Below are 22,939 nucleotides of genomic sequence, written 5' to 3'. Positions count from 1 at the left end.
CAGGGACTGCAGCCTACCAGGCTCCTCCGTCCATGGGATTTGCCAGGCAAGAGTACTGGAGTGGGTTGCCATTGCGTCTATGCAGTTCCTAATATAAATTCAGACAAAATGTGTATATATGGAACTGAATAATATATGGAAAGTGAAAGTCACTCAGTCCTCTACAACTCTTTGCAATCCCATGGACTATACAGTCCATGGAATTCTCCAGGCCAGAATACTGCAAAGGATAGATGTTGCCTTCTCCAGGAGATCTTCCCAACCCAGGGATCGAATCCAGGTCTCCCACATTGCACGCGGATTTTTTACCAGCTGAGCCATCAGGGAAGCCTACATTTGGGGATTTTTACTTTCATGCTTTTATTTTCATGTTCATCTCATCAAATTTTAGAGATCATTCCAGCTTAGTACACCTAAATCTGAGACAGGCTGGGACTTGGGACCCTTTGCTGCAGTGCTTGCTCCTGGATAAACTGTTTTCTCCAGCAACAAAATACAAAGAAACTATAGGGGACTAAAAGTAACTGTGTGGCTGTACAAACTAGAAACAAGAAGATACAAAAAGACCAAAAACCCAACTGCCACTTCTGAAGGGTCAGAAACAAAAGCAGGGTACTATTCATCACACCAAGAGGGTGGGCAGACCTCCTAAACATACCCCTCCAGCCCAGGCACGGATCCACCCCAACCCTGGAGTCATTTAGGGACCAGCTCACCCCCTCCCCCAGGAAGCAAGCAAGGGCACCCATACCTATTATTTGGCGTGCTTAGGTAAGAGATCCAATAAAGCCTTGCCTGATCTGGCATTTTATCAATTTCTTTTTTTAATTTATTTGGTTGCCATCATGTGGGATCTTCCATTGCGGCAAAGGGACTCTCAACTTGTGGCGCTAGGGCTCAGCAGCCGTGGCATATAGGCTTAGTTGTTCCTCAGCGTGTGGGATCTTAGTTCCCTGAACAGGGATCATACTCAGGTTACCTTCATTGCAAGGTGGTTTCTTAACCACTAGACCACCAGGGAAGTCCCCATCAATTTCTATTTAAGAACCTGGGTCAATAACAAATCCACTATATTCCTTTGGAAAGTATCTTTTAACAATACTGTTACTCCTTTAGAAGGACAAAATTTCTGTGGAATGCAGACCCTCCATTTCTGAGCCTCCCTCTCAGAGCGACACTATCTGATGTCATCAGAGCTGATTACTCCGTGAAGTTAGGGATTCAGCTCCTGTGCCACAGGCGTGGGTGGCACTTCTGGAAACTGCAACTTGTTGGTCTGTGAAATGGGCTCATAACGGATCATTGGGCCTCCGGTTCCATCATCCTCTGTTCTGTGCTCGGGCCCAGGGGGAGGTGAGGGGGCTCAGAGCGCGGCCCCTTCCTGGGGAGGCGCCCAGCCTGGCACATCGCCCCTCGGCTCGCGGGGTCTCTGGAGGGGGCGGGCTCGCTGGAGCCAGAAAGCCCGGAGCCGCCCAGGAATCTTGGCTGGAACTGCGAGCATTTCCTCCCAGGCGGGCCGGCGCGATCCCGGGGAGGGCGGGGAGGGCGGCCGCCGGCAGAAGCGGCGCTGCGCTCCGCCGGCCGGCAGCATGCGGCCCCTGCTCTGCGCGCTGGCCGGGCTCGCCCTGCTCCGCGCCCCGGGCGCCTTCGCCGGTGAGTGGGGCCCGGGAGCCGGGCGAGGGCTAGGGAGACCGCGGACCTGGAGGAAGGAGCAGAAGAGAGGGAGGGAGATGGGAACGGAGCCAGATGGAGAGAGAGAGAGATGGAGAAAGAGGGAGATAAAGGCAGAGAGAGAGCGATGGGGAGAGAAAAAGGAAAGACGAAACAGAAAAAGGCAGAGGGACATAGAAAAAGGAAAGAATAAAGAGAGAAAGGGAGAGGCTGGGACAGAAAGATTTCGGAGGTAAACAGATGGGTGTGAGCTGTGAATGAGGACAGAAAAAGTTTAGTGGGAAAGAAACAGAGGAACTAAAATGGCAAGAGAAAGGGGAGAGGCAGAGAGGATATTGAGGAAAAGAGGAAGATCTGAGAGAAACAAAAAAAGGAGAGAGGGTGGAGAAACCCAATGCCCCAGGTGGGGAGGAGAGGAAGGAGGGGGCCAGGATCAGGAGGTGAATGGTCAGGTCTGCAGGGTGGGGCGGGCCTGCGAAGCACCCAGGCCTCCTTTCCTGGGGAATTCACTGGGATGCTGAGCTCCAGCAGGCAGACCACCCCGGTCTGGTCCGGCCCAGCTGGTAGGGGCCAGGCAGGCGGCCCCTGGAGGTCTCGGCTTCACCTGCCTGGTAGTCTGAGGAGGTCCTGCAGTAGAGGAGAAGAGACCCATTGTCAGCCTTTTGGAGAGCTTCCCAGAGGGCCGGAGCAGCCTTGGGTGGGTGGGGAGGCGGCCGCAGGAAGGCCTCTGGGTGCTCCAGGCTGGGTTCCTTGCCGTGCTTTATCCCCTCTAGCTCCCCTGACAGCAGCCTTAGAGCTGTCCCCTCGCAGGTGAGGCTCGGACAGGAAGGCTGCAGAAGGACTAACTGCACTGTAGGCACAGATGTTCCTTCCACCACCCCAAGACTCTGCACTTTATGTAGCACTTTACAGTTGGCATTTACCCAAGCTCTCTTGCCAACCTCCACCAGAGACGGCTGGTGCTCACAGCTGTACAGGTGAGGGGAAGGCTCAGTCTGCCCAGGCATGCAGGTCTCCTGCCCACTCAGCCACACCCTTGCCCTCTGTCGGGCTGCTCCCCCATCCACCTGGAGCCAGAGGAAGTGCCCCATGTTAGGACGGAAGCTCCCCTGGCAGGGAACTGGGAGCACCAGGGAAAGGGCTGAGGCCAGTCCTGCTCCTGGCCAGCCCCCGGCTGAGTGGCCTTGGGTGAGTCATGTCACCTCTCTGAAGCTGTTTCCTCTTCTGTAAGTTGGGGAGAATGAAAGCCACCCAGAGAGCTGGAGGAAAGGGAAGTGCCCAGCGCAGAACACCTGTCAACACACACTGGCTCCTTCCCTCGAGCCCTCAGACAGCTCCACTGACCTCTCTGAGCCAGTTTCTCCACTGAGGTTGGCAAAGGAGGACCAACAACCCCTTCCTCACAGGCTGAGTGAGGAGTGGCTCAGACCACCCAGCATAGAGCCCGGCCCACAGTGGCATCCCCCCACCCCCTACTTCCTGGCCCACCGCCCACCTGCCCCCTCTTTCCAGACTCCCCACCTCCAGGAGCTGAGGGGACAAAGCTGAGTCTGTGCTCCCCCAGAGGGAGGAGCTGGCCACTGCCCACAGTGGCTGACCTTCTGTGGCCCCTTAGCTATGACTGGTATATAAGTTTTGTCTTAAAGCCATTTTAAACATTATTTTCTTCCTAATCATGCTCATTGCTTCAAATTAAGAAAAAAAAGAAAGTATAAATGTATTTATGTAATTTCACATTATGTTCAAACATTTTTTTATATAACCTTTCAGACTTCAGACAATTATACCATTTTTTTTTAAACTGTTGATTATCAAATCTTTTGGCTATACACACAGAATAGTGTAAGGAACCTCCATGGATTCCTGACAGATCTTAATTCATCTAATCCACCTTCTCTCCGCTCCCTCAGATTAAAGGAAACTCCAGGCACTAAATATTTTCATCTACAAGTATTACCTTATGTATTATTAAAGCATCAATAATCTTTTAATAACTAAAATACCACTGTCACGCCCTAAAAGTGGACAATAATTCCTTAATATCATCAGCTATCTAGTCAGGATTCATGTCCCTAATGGTGTCATGGTTTTATATTTGGTCTGTTTGATTCAAACGAGGTGGATACATTTGGGTTTTGGTTGATATGTCCATTAAGTTTCTTTTAGTAAGTTTTGAGTTTCTTTAGAAGGTTCTTTTCTCTCTTTTTTCTTAAAATTCATTTGGTAAAGAAACTGCATTGCTAGTCCTATAGCTTTTCACATTTAAATTTTAGCTTCTATATGTCATTTAAATGTTCTCCTTTTCCCTGTATTGTCTATAAACTGGGAATTAGATCTAGAAGCGTCGTCTAATTCCAATTAGACTTTTTTTGCAAGAATACTCTAAGATGGTTTATGTGGTTTATTGCTTTAATTTTAATTTCTTTGATTACTGCCAAGGTTGGATTTTTTTTTACCCATTTTTTTTTCAAATGAATATTGGTCATTTCTAATTCTTGTGAATTGTCTTGGCCTTTTCAATTGTGGTATTAGGATTTTTCGTATTGCTCTATAAAGTCTTTTATGTGTTGAGTGAAATAGACAGTTCTGTGCTATTTGTAGAGAATTTTTTTTAAGTTAAGACTTCAGCTGAGTTCCTTTTCTGTTTTGCTATCAGAGGAGTCTCAAGTCCTAGAGCATAGTCCCATTAGCCATTCTCATCCATGCCTCGGCCTACAGGAATCCACCATCACTCCAGGTCCCTGTGGACTGTCTTCCATTGGGATTCTGCTTTTTTGCTCTGAGTGAAAGAAGATGCTCGAGCTATGGTGAGACATCTTCCCAGGTGGCACTAGTGGTAAAGAACCCGCCTGCCAATGCAGGAGAGTCAAGAGACTGGGGTTCAGTCCCTGGATCAGGAAGATCCCCTGGAGGAGGGCATGGCAACCCACTCCAGTATTCTTGCCTGGAGAATCCCATGGACAGAGAAGACTGAGAGAAGACTGGCAGGCTACAGTCCATGGGGTCGCAAAAGTCGGACACAACTGAAGTGACTTAGCACGTAGCATGCGTGGTAAGGATCACTGAATTTCTTCTTACAAAAATGCATGACAGGGAGTGAGCCTCTCAAAGACAATTTGATCCAATGTACACATTTGGGCTCTTATTGGGCCTCATGACAGGTGCACAGGTGTCGTGGGTACAGGTCCCTTTTGCCCTATGCTTGTCCAGCCCCTCATTTTACAGAGGAGGCAGCTGAGATCCCAAGATGGGAGGCCCTTAACTCATCACAGAACTCCCAAAGCATAGCATAGTGTCAAGCAGGTAGGATTGAAATCCTGTCCCCACCACCTACTAGCCACGTAGTCTTGGGCATGACTCAACCTCTTTGATCTTTGGTTTTCTAACCTATAAAAAAGTGATGTAGGAGTACTGAGCTTACAGATAGAATTAAAAGAGATAATAATGCAGGTAAGCACTGAACAAAAAGTTTGGCATGTAATGTGATTATAAATTGATAGTGGATTCAAACATAGAGTATGGCTGTACCCATTCTAAAGGTGGAGAAACCAAGGATCCAGCAAGTGGGACTGGCTTATAACAGAGCCCAGAAAATCCAGTCAGCCTTGAAGCCTCGGTGTGCTTGTTGGCAAAGCCCCTCCCAAGCACCCCTTGGACCCCTGTACAGTGTAGTCCCAGAGCAGATGCCTCCCCACCTTGAGGAGACCTAGCCAGGGTTACCTAGTGAAGAACACTGGCTCCATGTGGAGAGAGAAGACCACAGGGGCTTACACTGACCGGCTCAGTCTCCAGCCCACCTGGTGAATGCCTTACCTGGCATTTGCACATCATCTGGCAGTTCTCAGGTACCTTCAAATGCGGAATCCCCTTGAATCAGCATGGCAGTCCTGCCAAGTAGGCAGGGCAGGGAGGATCCCTTGCAGAAGAAGCTGAGTGAGAGGCAAAGAGCACAGTCAGCCAGCAGTGGAGGTGGGGCCACTCCTCTGACTCCCAACCTCATGTTCTGTTCACAGCATGTGGAGAGAAGTTTATCCTGGATGGCTTCCTAGGCCTTGGTGTGGTGGGGATTTAGGAATGTTCTAGTACTTTATAACCCAGTGGATGAAAAAACGTAGGATTCTGAGGTAGAAGGAATCTGGTTTCCTGTACGGCCGTTGGGGGAGCAGAGCTGCCTGCCAGCCCGGAACATCAGCCAGTCCACCTCTGAACTGATTAAGGGAGAAAGAAATAAACACGTGTGTGACTGGGGGGTGAGGGAGGGCTCTTTGTTACAGCCGCTCAGCTTGTCTCCTCACTTTAACCACCCGCTGACTGCATTGGTAAGCTCTCAGAGTCACCGGCAAGGCTCAAATCCACCTCTGGAAAATGACCAGGGAACAAGGGAGGAAACATATCGCTCCCAAAATACAAGTTTCCCAGTATCTGAGGTCCCTCTGAGGGGCTTAAGCAGCCTTCTCCTGTTTCAGCCAGAGCAGGTCCACAGATTAGAGTTCTTCATATAATTGTTTGAAAATAACATTCTTCTGCTTAAAAAAGAAAAAAACAACAACACTGGCCTGGAATGAAGCAGAAATTTTAATACAAATATTGAATGTGGTCAAATTTATTAGATATTATATTGAATGTGGTCACATAGAATTAAGCCCCAGGCTACAAGTGTAGCTGGTCAGAGCAGCACTTTTCAGGATCAGAAATCATTTGAGTTGTGCACTTTCTTAGTGAGTGTTCAGGTCTAGAGGAAAAAAAGTTCTCTATCTGTCAGTGGGAGGGGGCCGTACTCCCGCCTCAGAGGCTGGGGGCCCAGTGGCCACGCCCCTTTAACCGGAGCGTCTACCCCTCGCCTGCGCTGGGCCTCTGGCCCCACCCACCCCCCACCGGCAGCCTGCTCTCACGATGTTCCACCCGAGGCGCAGTCCAGGGTGCACACAGGCCCTGAGCAGGCGCCAGGCCAAGGAAAACAACCTTGCATCCAAGAAGGTCCATTCCCCAACTGGCCAGGCAGGGGACGGGGGGAGCAGAGAAAGGGAACACTGGGAACCGCAGCCTTGGTCCTCCGTGGTCAAGCGGGATAATCTGCCACCTCCCCCACTCTTCTTCCTCTGGTTTGAGTTTCCCTGGAGCCCCGTGAGGCCGGCGGGCATTATCATGAGCTCCTTACTGGCAAGACAGCGCGAAGGGAGTCCTTGCCTAACTCTTGCCTTGCTGGAGTTTCTGGGCAGACAAGCAACTTGTCCTTAGACTCATCGCGGTTCTGTCCTGGTAGCTCATTTGAGGTCTGAGAGACGAACCTTGGGTGCGCTGCATCTGTTCGGGAGCGCCTCGCCCTCCCCACTGCCCCAAAAGCCATGTTCTGAGGAGGCAGCGGAGGCTCAGGGAGCAGGAAGTTCCCACTGGCCGCCCCAGTGCGCGGCTGAGAACGGAGGCTTGCAGTGTGCTTTCTGCCTTCAGGCTTTGAGGTCAGCGCCATGAGAACCCCCGTGGGGAAGGGCGCGGCGGGGCAGGGTGGCCGGGCTCTTCCCAGCCACAGCCACCCCCTCCAAACCCCTACCCGCCCTCTCAGCAGAGCTCCCCGGGAGGCCTGGATGAGCTCACAGACAGTTGTGCCGCAGCCCAGGGCGCAGTTGTGTCCAGATGCGACGCATTACTGCCGTGTCATGTGGAGAGCAGCCTCAGCCCAGCCTCTTCCCTCGAGGGGTCTAGGAGCCAAGTCAGGCCTCATCACAGACACGCAGAGAACAGGATGTTTTAGGCTGAGCAAGGGGAGCAGATTCATGTTGCTCGTGACTTAGAGGGCTGATAGGGCCCGGCTTGGCCAGCAGGGTCACCCTGCTTCCTCTTGGCCTAAGTGCTTGGGGCAGGGGGAGGAGAATATAGGGTCTGGGAGAGGGCAGGTGGGGTTCAAGGGAAAGGCTTGGCCAAAGGCCCCTCTGGGCAGAGCCTGCAGAAGGTGTGTGTGGGCACAGACCTAGACCAGGACAGCCCTCTGTGTGGCTGAGAACAGCTCTGCCTGCCCCCTCCAAGTCCTTTCTCTCTAGCTGAGCACCCCAGTTTTTTCAGCTGAGACATATGAGTCAACATCTGGAGTCCCTTCACAGTGGCCCCTTTAGAGCTGCCTCTGCCTGTCCAAAGCCTTCTCTCAGTGAATGACCCAGAATGGAGCACAGCCCTCCAGGTGAGGTCTCTCAGAACACCCCCCAACACCCATCCAGAACATTTTGTATCAATGCACAAAGCCCACAAGGACTCATACTTTTTGCTGACAACCTCATTGGACAACTGCCTTATATTGTGGAAAGTTTCAAACCATGCATACAAAAGTAGAATAGCGGAGTGAACCCTCCAACCCCCACCCCAGGTCGCCATCACTCAATTTCAACAATTACCAGTCTTGGTCAATCTTGACCAATGTCCAATACTCCCAGCCATGCCTCCTCCCACTCCCAGGCCTGGCTTATTTTGAAGTAAAGCCAAGACATAATAGCATTGTATCTATAAATATTTCAGGATAGATCTTTAAAAGGCTCCTTTAAAAAAAATAACCCAAGTGCCACTATTACATCCCCTCCCACCCCAAAGTCAACAAGAAGACCAGTGTTTTTTGAAGAGGTTTTTCTAAGTTCAGTGGATGGATGTAGTAAAAAGCAGAAAGTAAAAACCGAAATTGTTCTCCGCAAAAGACGCTCCGAGTGGAAGGAAGTTTTGTCCCTGGGCTTGGCTCTCACCCCGTGTGGAAGAGCTGGGGTCCAGACAGAGTTGGGACCAGAGACTCTTAGGGCATGGGGACTCTGGCAGAGCTCCAGAAAACCAGCTGGCTGACCAGCTAGTGGGGCCAGGAGGAGGCCAGGGTGCTTGGGGTTCAGTCATTTGCCAACTGTGTGATCTTGGACAAGTCACCCAGCCTTCAGAGTTACACATTCATCACCAGCAAAATGGCTTATCATCTCCATCCTTACCTCAAGGCCTGCCAACCTTCTAGGCAACTTTATATGTCCCCTTGGGCAACTCAGTCAACACCGGAGTCTTAGAGTTACAAGAGTTTTGCATTTACAAAGATCAAGTCCAAAAACTCTTACCCCACTCTTCTTCAGATGCCCACAGCCTTAGTATTGTCACTGTGAAGCTGCTCCACCTCTCAAAGCTAAATTCTGTTACCCCCATCATTGCATCGAGACCTCCAGTGCCTTCAGCCCCTCCATTTCTCCCAATTATGAGTCCTCTGATTGGCCTTTTCCCCTTCCTTATTCAGGCTGGACTCCAGAACTCAGCCACTTAAGCCCTGGCTGGTTGAATCCTCAGCTCCTTTCTCTTCTGTTGCCCTTTACCACACTCATCCCCTGGACTCCCAGGTTTCAGCTTGTCCACCCATCTGCCTTTGACGCTAACACCCACCTGCTGAGCGGGCGGGGCGGGGCTTCCTTGGCACTGTCACTCCCTACCATCCTCCTAACTGCCTCCTTCATTCTCCTCACCCCCTCTGTTTATTCAGGCTTCTTACCCAGGGGTGCTGATACACTGGCTCTTGGGAAACAATGCGTTTGTCAGTTTCCATGGTGAAAGTACTCTTGCCATGGCTCCCATTTTAGTGGCTGTGTCTATCAGCCTGCTCATAGAATTCCCAATAACTTCACAACGAACTCTCCTCTTTGCTAACCCTGCATGAGTTTTCAGCAGATGAGTCCCCTCTTCACCGAGTTAAGAGCGGTTATTAGGTGGGACCTGCTCAACTTCTTGACCCTTTTAAGTAGAACTTTTTACCCATTTCTGCAGCGTGTCCTCTCTCTTCCTTCCACGTGTGACCCCCACCCCCACCCCCATCACCATTTCTGGACTCTGTGGCCTCGCATCTTTTCAGGAAATGCATTCTTTCAGTTCTCCTGGGTGCTTCTTGTCCTCAGGCTAAAAGCATGGTTTAGTTTCTTCAATGCTTAAAAACCTGGAAATAACAATAAACACTTCTTTAGACCTTGTGATCTGATGTCCATTTGCAGCCCAGTTTGGTGGTAATGTTTTCTAGGATCTCTGTTTCCTTCTCTTGGCCTTTCCTTCCCTTCTCATCCCACTGCGACGACTCTGGTCTGCTGGCACCTCTTTACTCCAAGCGCTGGGATGGCATTCGGCATCAACTTCTCTGTTGCTCTGTGTTTCAGACTTTATCTTGCTAGGCCCCAGTGCCTCTTTAGGCCATGCGGTTTCATCCTCTTTAAAGTGCTTGGCTTCTCTTTGTTTCTGGAGCAGTGTCCCCCTTCCTGAGTGTCCATGTTTTCCAAGGACCCAGCCAACTTGGATGCCCTGAAAACATCTCAGAGCCACCAACCCCGCAACTTGAGCTCAAAACCAGGCTCTAAGACTTCTGGTGTGAAGGTTGCTGGTGCCAGGAAGAATCAACGAGGAGCCAATGGTGGGGAGGAAAATGATGTTGAACAGGTTGAGCCTCAGAGCTTCCACTTATTAGCTGTGTGACGCTGGACGTATCCCTTCACCCCTCTCAATTTCCTTATGTGTAAACTGTGGATAGTCATTGGTTGTAGAGGTTGGCTGAGTTTATGCATTTATTGAGCACACCATGTGGCACATAATGCTATTTCTAAAGTATCTCCACACATACTCTTCCTCTTTTCCTACAGCTGTCTCCTTTCACCAGCTCTTACACCAGTTACTATGATACTTCCTGCCTTTAAAGATGAATCTCTCCAATTCATTCTCTGTATTTTAAAAATTCATATACGACTACATGACTCTCCTGTTAAAATAACCCCCCAAACAAACATCATGATTGATTAGGACCCCAGCTTTGTTTCCATCATCCACCTCTCTAGTCTCATCCCCCAGCCACCTGGTACTTTCCAGCCACTCCAGACACCCAAGGGTTTCTGCACTGAGCCATGCTACCTCATGTCTATCTTTGCACATTCATTCTTTCTGGCTAAAACATTCCTTCCCTTCCTTTTCTTACCCAGTTCAGGCCGCACCTCCTTGAGGATGCCCGCTTGGGTCTGTAGGTGACCATGGCCCTAGAGATGAATGAGTAGGGTAGCCCTACATTCACATCCTGGCCCTCTCTGCTTCTCTTTGGACTGTTTTCTGGACTCACCTCCTTTGAGCCAGGTACTTTGTAAGAGACTCTAATGTTATAGGGAAACCAAGGGCCCCACAGTGACAAGACTTGTTTTCCCACAGCTGATGAACCCTTCCTCCCCTCCCGAGGAGACTCGGCTCAGAGCACAGGTTGTGACACGTACACGGCTGTCCACAGTCGGCTGGACGTCATCGAGGAGGTAACGAGGGTGACCTGGGAGGACATGCAGCTTCGGGACCATCTGCCAGGCTGGTGGTGGCTTTAGAGGGCTCAAGCCAATCTGGTTTTTGAAAATTTGGGCAATCTAGGCCAGTCCTGCTCCCTGGCCACCATGTTAAACATCTCCATGCCCTACCTGTACTGTTAGGCTGACCAGCCCCCAACAGACCCTGCCTCCCCTGGAAACTTGCTTGCCTCCAGCTGGAGATCTCTGCATATTCACCAGATGAGAAGGTGGAAATTCAGTCGCTGTGTTTTGTTATACAGCTACTGCTTGTAACTCGAGGTCCATAAACTTGTGTGGGGGAAAAAAACTGCACTTTATTTCACAAACCTTTAGCTGAAGTTTAGCACTCTCATTCACTCTAGAGAAAAAACAATTGTACCTTGACTTTGTCATCAATAGAAATCAGAGAATTTCATATCATTATAGTCACTGAATATCTCAACTTATATCTCAATTTATTCTAATCAGTGTGTTAAAAATTCAGTAGTTGTTAGGTCTGCTGTTACTTAAGGTAATACGTTTTATATCAAAATTTAAATACTTTAATATTTTAATGCAGTTTATGTCCTTGGACGGAGAAGGCAATGGCACCCCACTCCAGTACCCTTGCCTGGAAAATCCCATGGATGGAGGAGCCTGGTGCGCTGCAGTCCATGGGGGTCGCGAAGAGTTGGACACGACTTAGCGACTTCACTTTCACTTTTATGCATTGGAGAAGGCAATGGCAACCCACTCCAGTGTTCTTGCCTGGAGAATACCAGGGACGGAGGAGCCTGGTGGACTGCCGTCTATGGGGTCGCAGAGAGTTGGACACGACTGAAGCGACTTAGCAGCAGCAGTAGCAGCATGTCCTTGCAAATCCAATATATTTTATTTTCTCAATGAAAGCATTCTTCTGATGGGAGTCTATAGGTTTTACCAGACTACTAAAGGGGTTCATTTACAAAAAAAGTTAAGAACCCCGAATAAAGAAAATTTCAAAATGCCAAAACGGTCATTTGGCAGAGTCGCCACCAGGGGGCGGGGCAACAAAAGAAATGTGAGCTCCCAGTGGTGTCATCTTGAAAAGGGAAAAGGGATCTGAGTCCATCCACGCCCCAAACCAGTGATTAAGCAAAACCCCTGAGCGCGAGAGCCAGGAGTGGCCTTGAGTGAGCCCCTCGAATCTTGTCATCTGGGAGCTGAGAGGCAGGTGGGGGCAGTGCGTGAACCAGGAGGACCCAGGTCCCCTGGCACCTAGTTCTCTTCCCGCTGCACCCTACTTGCTGCCACGGGCTCCAGAGGATGTGGCTGATGAAGCAAGACTGACCCCACTCTTGTCTTCACTCCCCTACTGTCCTCCGCTTTCTCTCCTCACTCTAGACGGTGGAGAAGACCGTGGAGCACCTGGAGGCAGAAGTCAAAGGCCTGCTGGGTCAGCTGGAGGAGCTGGCCTGGAACTTGCCCCCGGGGCCCTTCAGCCCGATCCCCGACCTCCTGGGAGATGGAGATGGTGAGCAGCTTGGGGAGCAGAGATGACAGCCTCTGGGACTGGGCAGCAGGGTGGGGACGACCACGCCACTTCGTGTAACCTGGACAAGCCAGGGAGTCCCCAGCTTCTCCTCGGGACAGAATTGGGAGGAATCCCCCCTCCCCGCCCCAACAGAGTGGTCTGCCCACACCCCGGGGTTGCTGTAGCCCAGCATCAGGAAAGGGCACCTGGCAGAGTTCCACTCTCAGCACCACCCTGACGCAGAGCAGCTGCCTCCTCCTTGAGCTGTGTTCCTGGCACAGGAGTCCCTGGGGGACTGGCAGGGGAGGGCAGGCAGCAGTCAGTACCCGTTCCCTCACCCCCCAGGTTGCCCCCTCTCTTTCAGATCGCTTTCGAGCACCAGAGCTGGAGCCGCCCAGCAGCTGGCAGTGACACAATGGCCCTCCTCTGAGAACAGAACAGGCATTCTGGCCTGGCCTCCTCAGCTTTGTGCAAAATAAAACCTACTCCTTTGGTCCTCTCTGTATCTGCTGACAGTGACCTCTGCAGCCACAGCCCCTTCTCCGTCTGCCCCCATGCCCTGAGGCTCGCACCCCTGCAGACTCAGACCTAAGAGCACCAGTCCATCTGCACGCTTCCACCATTCTTATTTGCAGAGATGGACGGGGCAGGGGTGGGTTCAAGAGGTGAGGCACCCGAGGCCCAGAATTTTAAGGCAGCACAGTGGAAGGGCCCTCTGAGTAGCCTTCTTACTCAGTATGTGGCCATGGGTGAACAATATAGGAGTCACCTGGGAGCTTATCAAAAATGCTGAATTCCGGGCCCTGCCCAGAATCTACATTTTAATGAGATTGCCCCCGCGATGTGTGTGCACATTAAATTTTTTTTACCTTTTTGATTGAGGTAAAATTCACATAAAATTCTAAACTTTAACCATTTAAAATGGTACCGATTCAGTGGGTTCAGTGTTGTGCAATCACCACCACCTAATTCTAGAAATTTTCATCACCCCCTGCAGTCATTTTCCATCCCCCCTCCCACCTCCCTTGGAAATCACTCATGTTTTGTGTCTGACATTTTTTCACTTACCATGTTTTCAAGGTTCATCCATGTTGTATCAATACTTCATTTTTGTTTACAGCTGAATAATATTCCATTATGTAGCTGTATCATATTTTATTCATCCATTCATCAAATCTGTGGACATGTGGGTTGTCTGCGCTTTGGGGTATTCTGAATAACACTATGAACATTCATTCATGCGTAAGTTTGGGTGGGTATGTGTTCTCATTTCTTTTGGATGGAATTGTTGAGTCAAATAGTAACTCTTTGTTTTTGAAGATTCACCATTTTTGCATAGCAATTGTACCACTTTATGTTCCTACCAGCAATATATAAGATTTTCAATTTTCTCCTTATCCTCCCCAACACCTCTCTCTGGTGACAGCCATCACACTAGATGTGAAGTGGTATCTCATGGCTTTAAGTTGCATTTACCTGATGATTAGTACTCTTGCCTGGAAAATCCCACGGACGGAGGAGCCTAGTGGGCTGCTGTCCATGGGGTCGCCAAGAGTCGGACACAACTGAGCAACTTCACTTTCACTTTTCACTTTCATGCATTGGAGAAGGCAATGGCAACCCACTCCAGTGTTCTTGCCTGGAGAATCCCAGGGACGGGGGAGCCTGGTGGGCTGCGGGCAGTGGGGTCGCAGAGTGGGACACGGCTGAAGCGACAGCAGCAGCAGCAGTGACGCTAAGCATCTTTCCATGTTTGTGAGTCACTTCTGTTATCTTTTTTGGAGAAAGTCTATTCAAATCCTTTGCCCATTTAAAAAACTAGGTTGTCTTTCTGCTGTTGGGTTCTAAGAGTTCTTTATGTTAAGGTGGATACTAACCTTTTATCAGAAATAAGATTTACAAGTGTTTTCTCCCATTCTGTGGGTTGTCTTATTTTGATAGTGTCCTTTGATATCCAAATTTATTTTGATGAAATTCAATTTATCTATTTTTTGCTTGTTCTTTTGGTATCAATCTTAAGAATCCATTGACATATCCAAAGTTATGAATTATTTATTCCTGTCTTCTAAGATTTTTATAGCTTTAGTTCTTACATTGTTTTGTTTAAAGCCATTTCAGGTCAATGTTTATATGTGGCGTGAGGTGAAGATTCCACTTCGCTAGTTGGTTTGTGGACAGTTGTTGAAGAAAATATCCTTTCCCCACTGAATGGCCCTGGCACCTGGCACCCTTGTCAAAAGTCCCTAGTATAAGGGTTACAGCTCGATTCTAGCCCATGTTTCCATACACCTTCTTCATGCCAGCATCACACTCAATTACTACAGCTCTGTGGCGAGTTTTGACATTAAGAACTATGAGTTCTCTTTGTTCAAGACTCTTTTTGCTTTTTAAGGAATTCCATGCAATTCCTTATGGATTTTAGGATCAGCCAGTCCACATGGACAAAACGCAGTTGAAGTTTTGATACATATTGAACTTATAGATCAATTTTTTAGAGTATTGCTATCTCCACAGTACTGTCTTCTAATCCATGAGCACAGGAATTGTGTGTGTGTGTGTGTGTGTGTGTGTGTGTGTGTCTTACACCACCTTGGTTAAATTTATTCCTAAGTATCTTACTCCTTTTGTCTCTTCTATCCAATAGGGTAAGTGAGGTGTTGAAGTTCCAACCACTACTGCTTAACTACTCCTCCCTTCCATCGTCATGTTTGACTTTTTGGGGCTCTACTGTTAGATGCGTATGTATTTACAGTTATGTCTTGATGGGTTAATTTTATTAGGGTGTGCCCTCGGTCTGCCAACATCTGCCTCTTAATTGGAGAATTTACTCCCTTTATACTTAAAGTACTTCCGGGCCTCCCGGGTAGCACAGTGGTAAAGAACCTGCCTGCCAGTGCAGGAGATAGAAGAGATGCGGGTTCCATCCCAGGGTCAGGAAGATCCTCTGGAGTAGGAAATGGCAACCCACTCCAGTATTATTGCCTGGAAAATCCCATGGATAGAGGAGCCTGGCATCCATAGGATGGCAAGAGTTGGACACAACTGAAGTGACTTAGCCACGTTAATACCTTAACAATGTTTTATTTCTTCATGTGGATTTTAATTACAGTATCCTTTCATTTCAGTTTGAAGGACTTTCTTTGGCATTTCTCATAAAGTCTACTAGCAAAAAACTTGTCTCAATTTTTGTTCACCCAGGAATGTTAACTTTTGCTTCAATTTTGAAGACGATTTTGCTAGATATAGGATTCCTGTTGGGGAGAAGGCAATGGCACCTCACTCCAGTACTCTTGCCTGGAAAATCCCATGGATGGAGGAGCCTGGTGCACTGCAGTCCATGGGGTCACTAGGAGTCGGACACGACTGAGCGACTTCACTTTCACTTTTCACTTTCATGCATTGGAGAAGGAAATGGCAACCCACTCCAGTGTTCTTGCCTGGAGAATCCCAGGGACAGGGGAGCCTGGTGGGCTGCCGTCTATGGGGTCGCACAGAGTCAGACACAAATGATGCGACTTAGCAGCAGCAGCAGGATTCCTGTTGACATTTTTTCCCAGTGCACTGAATATGTCATCCCATAACCCTCTAGCCTCCATGGTTTCTGACAAGAAATCAGGTGTTAATATTTTTGAAGATCCCTTCTATGTGACAAGTCAGTTCTCTATTGCTGACTTCACAATTCCTTGTCTGTCAACACTCTGGTTATAATGTGTCTCAAAGGAGATCTTCATAAAAATACCCCTTGAGTTCCTAGGATGTATGGATTAATGTCTTTCATCAAATTTGTAAGATTCCAGCCACTGTTTCTTCAAATATTTCTGCTTTCTCTCCTATGACTCCCATTATGTGTATGTTGATATACTTGATGATGTCCCACAGGTCTTAGGCTCCATTTTCTTCTCTCCTCAGATTGGGAGATCTCAATTGACCTACCTTGAAGTTTGTCAACTCTTTCTTCTGCTTTCTCAAATATCTTCTTGAACCTAAGTGATCTTGTCTTTCTATATATAGGTCATACTTTGTTTCCTTGCATGCCCTGTAATTTTGGTTGAAAATTGGGCATTTTTTGAACATTATGTGAAAACTCTGGAAATCATATTCTTCCCCTTCCCGAGTTTGTTGTTGCTGCTTGCTGAATTTCTTGTAGTTTGTCTAGTGGCTTTCTGAACTGATTTTTTAAAAGTTTGTATTCTCTGTCAAGTGTGGCCACTGAAGTATCTGTTCAACTAACTTAATGGCCTCTAGTGATTCAATGTCATCTCCTTTAACTCCTGGAACAACAAAACCCCAATCTCCCAGTCTTTACAAATGTGCTCTGTGTGTACTGGAGGCAATCTTTTGATACTCAGCCAGCCAGTGTGTGACTCTGCAGTAGCATTCACTTCCTGCAAATGCAGAGCCTGAAGGTCTGCCAGAGGCAAGTCTTCTGAGCATATGCCCAGCCCTGAATATGCGTTTGGCCTTCCAGATTCCCAGGAATTAGTGGGAGCACTCCAAAACCATGACTCTGCAAAGCATCACACTGTCAGCCTTTGCTCCCCAAACTTTTCAATTTGTCACCTGTTTGCCCCAACTGTTATCCCTCTCTCCAGGCATTAGTGCTAATGAAACTGCCTTCAAATATCCCTGAGGGTTGCCACCTGCACCTTGCGAGAGTTCCAAATTAGGTAAAATAAAAGAAAGTCATTTGAGTCAGCCTTCCTGGAAGCAACCAGACAGATCAAAACAACCAACCATAATTCTTGAGAACAAGGTCCATTCTGCTCCATCCATTGCTAAGAACCTATAAAGGACTGTGGATGCCGCTCTTGAGGCTGCCAAGCTGGGGTGAGGAGGATAAGGCTGGGTAAGTGAGAATGCCCCAAGACCCTCTTACCAAGACTCAGTTTTTGTTTTTTTTAAAGCTTTTTTTTTTTTTTTTGGTTGCTGCAAACTTTCAGTTCATTGTCAGATTTCTCATAAAGTTGATTCTGACAGTTTTTACCATCTTGTCACTTTTTTGGAGGAACAGGCTTTCAAGTTCCCTACTCTACCATTTTTGCTGACTACAATGAAGTTTAAGAAGCTCTGATCTAGTCTCCCCTTCATTTTAGGCCCAAAGAGGAGAAGTAACTTACCCAGGGTTACACAGCCAATCAGTAGCTGAGCTGAGGCCATAATAGGGATGCCTGACTCCTGGACCAGTGTTATTTCTGCTTCAGGGCTGCACTGGGTTCAGAGTGGACACCAGTATTAGGCCAAAGTGAGTTTTCCAAGGAGTGGGAGGGGATAAGAGCCCCTTGTAGAGTTGGGGGCTTGACTGATTGGATCCTCTGCTGAGAGTGAACCCTGTATAGGGCCAGGTGGAGGAATGAGAAACGATGTCCTTGTTTTTAGAAGAACACAAGCAGAGAGCTTTCAGGGTTGATGAAGCAAACGTTTTAAGCTAGTATCTGCCTGGGGGAACGATTTTGCTTGATTTCCATGCTAGGAATATAACTCCCTGCCAAAGCACAAGGATGGCCAAGCATGCTGGGTGTTGGTCAAGGGGCTCCAGGCACAGGAACTGAGGCAGAGCTGAATTGACAAGCAGGGCCTGCCTGCCTTCCATTCCAGAGCCCACAGCAGCCTTCTCTGGTAGGGTAGACCAGGCTCTGTCCAGCTCATGCCCCTTAGGCCATCTCCTCTTCTGTGTCCAGAAGGCAGGGAGGAGACAAACTGGTGTCCCAAAGCAGATGTCTACTTTGTGGACAAGGCACTCCCTGGGGCCCTTGCTAGGGCTCAGCAGACTTGGGCTCCCACCCTAGCCTCTGGCTTCTCTCCTTTCTAAACTTTCAACATAAGAAACCCAGAAGGGAGTGGAGACCACTGACGAGAAGACAAGCTCTGGGCTTCTGGATGAGACACAACGATTTCTAGAAAGTCTGCCCCTTCTGGACTCGACTTCTCCTGATACGACCAACAAAGGGGCAAAGGGACCACCGTGAGACCACAGCCTGGAGCTCCCTTTCAGACCAAAGCGTCCCTGCGGGGAGGAGCTGATCTCATGCCTCTCCGACTTTCTGCTGTAAAGCTACCCCCAGGAGTCATGCACACTTCCTTCTGCCTGTGGCCTTCCTTCCAGACCTGGGGGAAGGACCACACTCCTCCTCCTTGCCCTAGTGGACTTCACTGTACCCACATCTTACCCACAACCCTGTGTGCCTTTTCAGCATCCAGGCCCTGAACAAAGATTTCAGGAACCCCCATTTCTCATGTCCTTAAGGCCCAGTCCCTGCAAATTACTTATATTCAGGGTTTCCTAAGCACAAGTTTCTATTTAAAGCCATATAACTTTTTACGAGCTAATAAGGATGGAACCCCTAAGCTACAGGGCAGAATCATGAAGCATGAGAAAGCAAACTGGCACCAGGAAAACACTTCCAGAACATTCCAGAGCTGGCTGACTTTAATTTGGAAACAGCATTTGGCCATCAACATTCAGGTTTAAGGCACATTCTCAATTACAAGAAGCCCTGTCACTGGCAGGGAGCTGGCTTTGTTCTTGTGGTTTGTGTAGAAGAAAGAACAGATGACTTTCTGGCCTTTTCTTTTCTAAAAAGGAGTGAGTTTGGCAATAACAAAGCTCATGACACATTTTAACCAGATGCAGAGTCTACCCTGAAAGGTTTTCCCTTTTACTCCTCAGTGAAGACATGGCACTCCAACCCCCCACCTCTTTTATCCAAACTTTGTATGCAGCAAAGATGTGTATGCAACTGTCTGCAACTATATATTAAAAAAAAAAAAAAAAACCTCTAAACATACAAAATCACATGACTAGAAGGAAGCCAAGAGTTTCAGCCATAAGCAAAGGGGAATGATTGCATGAGTCAGGAAACAAAACATCTACTTTAGCTGCAAGAGGCTGTGAGGGGTCAGGATGGGGAGGAGGCGTCCTGAGAGAGTTCGAGACTGACTAGGTTCTCGGGCACAAGCACAATGCACGGATCAAGGGCGGGGGAGGAGATGGGGCCAAGGCTCTACAGTTGGTCTGAACTGTGACACCTGGGGGCTACTCTGTAGATTTGTTAGAAACAGACAAACATTCTTTTGGCCTTTTCCTGGCATTGCTGTTGCCAGCAGGTGGACAGAAGTGACCCACCAGCCACTGCTCAGTCGTTGCCACCACAGATCTTCAGCAGAATCTTCCGGTAATCCCCTGAAGTGTCTCCCTGGTCACAGAAAGGAGTAAGACATCAAATTAAGAAAGGCTTGATAAGTTCTGGCTTCCTGGCTCTTGATTTTCTTCTGCCCAAAGTGCCCTTACAGAGAGGTGGCCCTGTCTTACGAAATTTCCCATTCTGCTGAGCAGGTGAGCAGCTCACTTGCTGGTCTCACAGTGCCTGGACCATGGACAGTGTAGCTCAGCCTCCCTAGTCTCCTCCAGCGAAAAAACTGAAAGCTGTACTCACCCCAGTGATCAAAGTCAGAATTTGAAAAACAAACACAAAAAATGTTTAAACAGCCAGAAACACCCCCTACCCAGGTCTAACTGATGGCGGCCTCTGCCCAGTGCATTTCTGTTGCACTCAACAGGGATTATACCATAAGGCACCACTGTGTCCTGTACCGGAAATGCCATCTACTGATACGACTGTCCAGTGGAGGAGACAGTTACCATTTCGGCTCCCGGTTCACATTGAGCTCTCCTCCAACTGTCCACTGCACTTAGAAGTAAGGCCACAGTGAGCTAATTTCTGATCATTTTCTTCCTTGAGGGCAAGGCCTATGCCTTATTCCAGATGCCCACAGCCTACTGACACACACAAGACTGCTATCAGCAGCACTGTTTCTATAGCCAAGAAGAGAGAGAGAGAAGCTTCTCTCAAAAAGATGCCCAACATCAAACACCAGTGAGTCTGAAATCAGGACCTGGGTGTGGCAGTTTCAATTTTAGGATTCATGTGAGTTCAGAATTTAACTATCAAGCCCCCTCCTTCCCACTCCTCCTGCAACAGGAATCAATTCTGTCAGACTGTCTCTGGCACACAGTGATAAAGAGGCACTAGTATCTATTAGACACGTACATGTCATACAATACGCTTCACATGGACCACTCCCTTCAAGATCCAACACTTCTGGGGATGGGATCATCTTAAGGATGATGGAACTAGGGTTCAGGGAGGTTTACGCAAGCTGTGTGAGATCACACAGTGAGCAAATATTAATAGAAAAGAACTGGACCCCAAGTGGTGTGACCCCCGAGCCCTTGCTCTGAACTGCCTTCCTGTGCTGCCTCCACCATAAAGCTGAAAGAGGTGACTCGTCAGGGAGCCAGAGCCATGCACCCTCTGGAGGGCTTGGGACCTGAGTTCTCACTGATGGATGCCAGATCCACAGGGTGGCTGGACTCTGAAGGCCAGGCCCTAGGTGTACATGTGTGTGGGGCATGGTACCGTGAGTCTCTCGTGCTGATTGTGGACCCTCCTCTGCCAACCATTTCTTGAACAGCAGTTGTGCTGGATGCTGGGATGGAGGGTGGGGTGAGAACAAGGTCAAGACCCCCACTGCCATTAGGAGCTGACAAGCTGCTGCTGTGCATGCAGGCGAACAAGTGAAAGCTGACGAGGGCAAGTAGAGGACCACAGACGAGAAGCCCACGCTTGGCTGAGGCCAAGCCCATAGGAGCTGTGAGGAGGAGGAGCAAAGGGGATAGTGGGAGCGGTCAGGCAGACAGCCCAGACGGTCCCCAGAGGCCCGTACCGTGATATCGTGGTACAGCGACTTGCCATACAGCCGCTTATACTCCGCTCTGATGTCCAGGAGGTCGATCTCGCTGCGAGACACCATGATGCGGATCAGGGTCCGGTCTTTGGTTCCGGCTCCCTAAAGACAGTGGCCCAAGAGCGTGAGCTATGGACCTCCTCACCATCCAGTCCCTACCTTTCTGGGCCCTAGGCCCCTCCCCGCCCCTTCTGGAGGAAGGCTGGCTCTCCTCAAGCTTCCTCCCCTGAGCAAGGTCCCAATCACAGGATGGGCTGAGATACCCCCCTCACCCAGACCCTGCACCTGGGGATTACCTACCCTCATGGCCTTGTTGAGCCTTTCAGCAAAGAAGGCTGGGGTATTCTTAAGACATTTCACTGGAAGAGAGAAAGCATAAGTTGACCTGCAGAAAACTCAGTCTAGCGGGGCATGGAGTACACAGCCTCCTCTCAGAAGGCCGACTGTCCATCAAACACACCACTGCATCCATCTTCCTCCCCCCTCATCTCCTTCAGGCTCAATTATCCCACGATCCTGGCTCCAGCCCTCTGGAATAGAAACAGGCAGAGCCTGGACACCAACACAACCCCTTTCTTGATAACCAGCGTGATGGAGGAAGCTGTGTAGGGAAGGAATGTGGATGGGGGTTAGGAATCATACAGCTGCTCAGGCAGGAGGGGACCTGTTGGGATGGCATGACACTCGGGGGGAAGGATGTCTGAGCAGAATGAATATCTAACTAGGGTTCTCAGGCCATGATACCTACCTAGGGGACACAGGGGAACCTGTCCCATTGATAAAGCTCCAAGAAAAGCAAAGCAGAAGATGGACAACCTGTGATAGTCCCAAGTGGGTATAAAGAGGGGCCAAACCCTCAGGTGGAGGGCTGGGGGAGGACTGGCCTGGAGTATGCCAGGCCCTGCTCTGGAGGACAGAACCCAGGCACTGTCCTGGGAGCTACGCCAGCTTTCCTCAGCCAGGGCCTGTTTTGCTGTTGCAAGTAAAAAAAATCTTTCCACGTGTTTCCATCACAAACATCTGACAACTGCCTGCAGGGATGTATTTTTAGAGAAGATTTGGCAGGATGTGAGTCATCTTCCTCCCGGAGAGCGGCTGGTCATGCTCCCACTGGTGCTCACACTGCAGCTCCCTCCCCGGGGCTGGGCTTGAAATATAAACAAGACCGCTGGGGGCACAGCAACACAGTGATCCAGGAAGCAGCCTGATTTCCCACTACGTAGGCAGCTGGATTTAACAATCTTGGACCCTCTCACTATGCTCGTCCTCAACCAGAGGGTGGGTGAGCACCCAGAAAACTCACAACACACCCCAGGCCCCAGCAGGCAGGCTGAGACACCTACCCACAGCCAGCATGCCCTGCTCCAGGTCCCCGGACATCTCCCGGCAGATGCTCTTCTCAATGTCACGTCCTGTCATCCTCTGATACTCGTTAAAAACTAGTGGGAAGACAGAGGGACACGTTATAAACTGAATTCTGTCCCTGACGCTCGCCCCAAATTCCTGTGTTGAAGTGTCCCAACTCCCAGGACTTCAGAATTTAACTGTACTTGGAGATAGTCTTTAAAGAGGTAATTAAGTTAAAATGAGGCCCTCAGCATGGGCCCAAATCCAATCTGACTGGTGTCTTTATCAGAAAAGGAGATCTGAACACACAAGCAAACACCAGGGCCGCAAACACAGAGCTAAGAGCATGCACAGACACAGCAAGGAGGGGCCACGCACGAGC

At 49.2% G+C, this 22,939-nt stretch overlaps 2 protein-coding genes across 3 annotated transcripts in view; one reads left to right on the top strand and one right to left on the bottom strand.

The window, feature by feature from the left end:
- The first annotated feature begins 1,500 nt into the window (after window positions 1-1,500).
- On the top strand, window positions 1,501-17,369 carry PLAC9 (placenta associated 9). The gene is made up of 4 exons (XM_055537474.1): window positions 1,501-1,653; window positions 10,849-10,946; window positions 12,336-12,465; window positions 12,830-17,369. The coding sequence occupies exons 1-4, from the start codon at window positions 1,590-1,592 to the stop codon at window positions 12,874-12,876; spliced, it is 339 nt and encodes a 112-aa protein (XP_055393449.1). The 5' UTR covers window positions 1,501-1,589; the 3' UTR covers window positions 12,877-17,369.
- A 1,505-nt stretch (window positions 17,370-18,874) lies between these two features.
- The window catches only part of ANXA11 (annexin A11), a 42,076-nt gene continuing 38,011 nt past the window's right edge, over window positions 18,875-22,939 (bottom strand). For both annotated transcript variants that reach the window (XM_055537451.1, XM_055537462.1), the window contains 4 exons: window positions 22,554-22,649; window positions 21,511-21,569; window positions 21,190-21,312; window positions 18,875-19,658 (listed from right to left, as the gene is read on the bottom strand). In XM_055537451.1, coding sequence (XP_055393426.1) covers window positions 19,599-19,658; window positions 21,190-21,312; window positions 21,511-21,569; window positions 22,554-22,649 — 338 coding nt within the window. In that variant the 3' untranslated portion in view covers window positions 18,875-19,598. The remainder of the gene's footprint in view (window positions 19,659-21,189; window positions 21,313-21,510; window positions 21,570-22,553; window positions 22,650-22,939) is intronic.

Source organism: Bubalus kerabau, chromosome 1 (genome assembly GCF_029407905.1).
Source record: "Bubalus kerabau isolate K-KA32 ecotype Philippines breed swamp buffalo chromosome 1, PCC_UOA_SB_1v2, whole genome shotgun sequence".
In the NCBI taxonomy this organism is placed as follows: Eukaryota; Metazoa; Chordata; class Mammalia; order Artiodactyla; family Bovidae; genus Bubalus; species Bubalus kerabau.
Note: the sequence above shows the minus strand (reverse complement) of the source record. Positions and strands in the feature narration are given on the sequence as shown.

Coding starts and splice junctions, on each gene's coding strand:
- PLAC9 (XM_055537474.1), top strand. CDS start 1,590: ATGCGGCCCCTGCTCTGCGCGCTGGCCGGGCTCGCCCTGCTCCGCGCC. Junction 1,654..10,848: donor CGCCCCGGGCGCCTTCGCCG/GTGAGTGGGGCC, acceptor GTTTTCCCACAG/CTGATGAACCCTTCCTCCCC. Junction 12,466..12,829: donor CCTCCTGGGAGATGGAGATG/GTGAGCAGCTTG, acceptor CCTCTCTTTCAG/ATCGCTTTCGAGCACCAGAG.